The following is a 4,466-nucleotide window of genomic DNA, read 5'->3' as shown; positions in this document are numbered from 1 at the left end:
CCGTCGCTGTGGTACTGGATCGCATCTGTTTAGATGATTCGCTTTTCATGTATTTTGTTCCCTATGGTTCAATCATGTATGATAGTGATATGTACTTTTCTTGTTATGTTATAGTCTGTTTACCTATGTTATTTGTTATTTGTGTTGTGGGACATTGAATATTTATAATCATTGAATCATGAAACAGTTTAGTGTTTACCTTTACTTATTAAAATTTGCATCGACGGAACTTGTAGCAGTATTCATAATGAAAGACAACATATTCATTACTACTCGCAACAATCAAAGTACAATGTATAAAGATCAAACACTTACATACGTGCTCAAACATTGCATCTAACAGGAAAACTAAAATGTAAATAATACTAACACTAACAACATGCCCACTAATGACGCCCTGTTTGAGACGATCCTCCAACCTGTGGGCAACAACGTCGTGTGTGTCTGGGTTGGCGACATAGGCCGCACCTCTTTGGCCGATTCGGATCTGCCTCGTCCATATTCGTCCGTATCCTTGTGGATCTAGGACGACCCTCTCTCGCACGCCTCTTGTCAGGGTCCGGAATCACCGTGGGCCCGTCGTAAGGTGGCCAGAAGCCCTCCGGGATCGAAGGTGTGAATCCCATCCGATACACACTGAACACCGAGCTAATCTGATAGACGCTGTAAACATAAGAGGTCCAGGTGACCCGTGAGTAGGCACAGCATGCAAGTGCGTGCTGACACGGAAAATGAAGCACCTGGAAGTACCCACAGTCACATGTCCACGAGGCAAGTGATACTCTGTAGGTACCCAAGGAGAAAGAACCAGTCGGAGTGGTCTCTGCTACGGTGAACTCCGAGTTATCCCGGTCATACAACGTCACTGTGAAGCACCTGGCCGTCTTCAAGTTGGCTTCAATACACTTCACCAAATGCTGACTGAATTGTTGTCCGGTTCCCATCTGGGCCTCAGCCTCTCTCCCCTTGCGAACAAAGAGTTCTGCAAGCCTACAATATGTTGCCTTCACCAGGGATGCTACAGGGAGATTTCTGACCCCCTTGAGGATTGAGTTCACACACTCGGAGATGTTCGTCGTCATGTGACTGAATCTCCGACCCTCATCACGATGCTGAGTCCACAAGGAGTAATCAATCCGGTTCGCCCACTCACACATCGCCGGGTCTTCAGACCGCAGAATATCAAACCAGTAATCAAATTCAACCTCGGTCTTCGTATACGCCGCATTCACTAGAAGCCTCCTAGCGTCTTTGCCCTTGAAGGTAAGGGCAAAATTAGCCGCTACGTGTCGTATGCAGAATGCACAGTACGCAGATGGCGGTAACCAACCTCCGTCAGGGGCCTCAAGCACAGCCTTGATGCCGTTGTGCCTGTCCGATATAACCAGCAGACCGGGCTGCGGGGTCACGTGCTGTCGAAGGTAAGAGAGAAAGAATGTCCAGGACTCTACATTCTCACCCTCTACTAGGGCGAATGCGACAGGTAGAATGTTGGAGTTCCCGTCTTGTGTAATCGCGATGAAAAATGTTCCCCCATACTTCCCATACAGATGTGTGCCGTCAATGCTGACTAGCGGCTTGCAATGAAGGAATGCCTTGATGCACGGAGGGAAAGTCCAGAAAAGTCTGTGGAAATACGCTTGAGACTCGTCCACCTGTCCTCCAACTCGAACTGGGCTCGTCTTGAGGACCGCAACACTTCCAGGCATCGTCAGCTGGACACCCAACACCCACCTAGGTATGTCGTTGTATGACTCATCCCAGTCACCGTAGATGAGGGCAATAGCCTTCTGCTTTGCCATCCATACCCTCCTGTAAGTCGGCCTAAAACCAAAGTGCGCTGCCGTGGCGTTTAGGAGCACCTTTATGCTCACGGATGCGTCAGCCCTAACCATTGGCATAATGAACGCCGAAATCACATGATAATCCAAACTCCTGTGGTCGCTCGAGATGGATGTGGCCAGGCAAGTGTGAGGTCCGTTGTACCGTTTGACCTCCCAAATGCCCTTGCGCTTCCGGAGACTCAGTCGAATCAACCATGTGCACCCATTCCCAAACTCGGAACACTTGCCCACACACCTGCGGTGATCGGACTCCAGCACCTTGTACTATACCCCTCGCCGGATGCTGTAACTCTTCACACTTAACAGGGCCTCGTCTTTATCTTGGAATTGCTGACCAACCTGGAACTCTGTCAGACCAGCAGTCCCTTCCGCATCTCTAGCTCCGAATCCAACAGCGTGCCCTAAAACCCCCTCATGCCTCATGGCGTCCAAGTCCAACGAGGAAAAATGTGGTGGATACTGCTGTGTGCCAGAGCTAGAACCACCGCCCGCCAATGCAGGACCAGTCGCTCCAACCTCGTCGCCGCTGTCATTCTCAATCGTATCCGGCTCGATGTCGTCCTCATCTGCATCACCCAAGACTCCGTCTCCAGCGCCAACCGGTGGAACGCCCTCTAAAGCGTTCGACAGAATATCAAAGGATCCTACCTCGTCGCCTACGCCGTCATTCAGATCAACAGCAAAAGACGGGGAGGCGACAAGTTGGACCGCTGGCTCGTACACTGGGACGGAGGAAGAAGCCACAGCAGCCCTGGAACTGGAACCAGCTGCCGTGGCTACATTGGTGGTATTCCGGTTCGAACCCCCTGAGCTGGATACCACATCAATCAGCTTTGCCAGCAATTCTGGTATCCTCACCTCCGGAAACTTCCTCCGACAAAGAAACATGACTTGCAGGTCCTCATCACTACCAATCGTGAGACAATCATACTTCACCGTATCATGCAGGATCGTGACTGGAATGCGATAGAAAAACTTCTTAACCCGCTTCGCACCTTCCAGGCCAAGTTTCATCAGCACAGATCTAACAAGGTCATCATAGCTTGTCGTTGGATTCACGACAATACATAGAGGATCCTTATCTGTGAACTTCACTCCGGAACGAGTTTTCCTCTTAATGGATCCTCTGTGGTGAACCAGAACAACAAAACTCTCCTCACTAGCCATCTTACTCCATCTAATGAGACCAACTCACGCTTAGAACGGTAATATAGAGGTCTCTCTCCCACTAATTCGAACCGGCCCGGTTCGAATTATGGTTTGTGTAATTCGAACCAGCCCGGTTCGAATTACTGAGGCCGGACTCTCTCTATAATTCGAACCACCCTGGTTCGAACTATGTGCACCCAAGGTTCGAACCTACCTGGTTCGATTTATGAAGAAAATTTAGGTAGTAGTTCGAACCACATTGGTTCGAATTACATTCAAAGTTTCTCTCCACCTAATTCGAACCATCCTGGTTCGAATTACTAAGGTTCGTAGTTCGAACCACCCTGGTTCGAATTACATAAAAATTACGTTTGACTTATTGTTGAAACGATTTTCAGTTTGGCGTATTTACGTTACACATTTCTTGCCTTGGCTTATTAGGGTTTTTTACCCTTTAAATCTTTTTTTTTTGTCGTACGTGGTAGGGGAGTTGGGGACATACATTAACCACTCCCACCAATCCACGGTTCCCATACGTCCTTCAATTATTGGATAGCAAAGTTGGTGGGTCCAAAAGGTAGAAAAAAATTAAAGAGAAATTGATATTTTCTTCTTTTACTTTTTAAAATTGCAAGAATCTCTCAAATTCAAATCCTTCTTATTTCATAAAATATGTGTTTTTTTGTCTTAGAATTTTTTAAAATAGATAAATATAATGTTTACTAATTTATGTAAATTAAGTCTATTTATATTTTTATACTAAATTACACATTTTATTTGAAAACAAGATACCTAACGATAAAAAATTTAAATTCTGTATAAGTACATCTGTTTACTCTAAATTAACATATTTTTCTTCATTTTTTTTCTTCTAAATGATTACTAGTGAGTATATCTATATTAGTATTTTCCAAATATAGACATGAGAGAGGAATAAAAAATTAATACAAGTCTCATTTGAATGTGTTAGTCCTACACTAATGTATATTTATTATGTAAATTTTTTAACTGAGTTAAAGAATTTTTTATTGATAAATATGAGGACACTTGGTATGAAAAAATTGTGAATATCAAATATGTATTTTTAATAGTTTTAAAAAATTGACAATTTTTGATATGGTGTTTCCTTACTTAAAATGATGATCATATTTGGATAATGTTGGATATTCATGAGTAAATTTTAGTTCAATAAGTGATAAAACTCTACATCAAAATTAGTGATATTGAAAGGTGTGTTGGATCTTTTAACTCTATAAAATAGCTTCTACCACTAATAACATCTCCTATCTAGCGATGTATATGGTTAAGGTTAACCAAAAAACCAAACTTGGTTTAAGTTACCCAAAAATTTAGTTTAGCATAATTAATTAAACTGATTTTATATGATAAAATTATTTATTAATTGGTTAAAAAATTTAAAAAAAATAATTGATTATAAAAATAAATACTAATTATAAAAAAAATAGTTTTTAC

At 43.1% G+C, this 4,466-nt stretch overlaps 1 protein-coding gene across 1 annotated transcript; it reads right to left on the bottom strand.

The window, feature by feature from the left end:
- Positions 1-208: 208 nt before the first annotated feature.
- On the bottom strand, positions 209-2,732 carry LOC148543951 (uncharacterized). Its single transcript, XM_088498795.1, has 5 exons — positions 2,263-2,732; positions 1,189-1,734; positions 741-876; positions 469-653; positions 209-269 (listed from the first exon to the last, which is right to left on the bottom strand). Exons 1-5 carry the CDS (start codon positions 2,730-2,732, stop codon positions 209-211), a joined length of 1,398 nt encoding a protein of 465 aa, XP_088354921.1.
- Between the last annotated feature and the right edge of the window lie 1,734 nt (positions 2,733-4,466).

This window comes from Arachis ipaensis, chromosome B9, assembly GCF_059453495.1.
Source record: "Arachis ipaensis isolate K30076 ecotype BB chromosome B9, ASM5945349v1, whole genome shotgun sequence".
NCBI lineage: Eukaryota > Viridiplantae > Streptophyta > Magnoliopsida > Fabales > Fabaceae > Arachis > Arachis ipaensis.
This window is presented reverse-complemented; position numbering and strand designations above follow the sequence as displayed.

Coding starts and splice junctions, on each gene's coding strand:
- LOC148543951 (XM_088498795.1), bottom strand. CDS start 2,732: ATGTTTCTTTGTCGGAGGAAGTTTCCGGAGGTGAGGATACCAGAATTG. Junction 1,735..2,262: donor TTGGACTTGGACGCCATGAG/GCATGAGGGGGT, acceptor CGACATACCTAG/GTGGGTGTTGGGTGTCCAGC. Junction 270..468: donor GATCCGAATCGGCCAAAGAG/GTGCGGCCTATG, acceptor TGTTGCGAGTAG/TAATGAATATGTTGTCTTTC.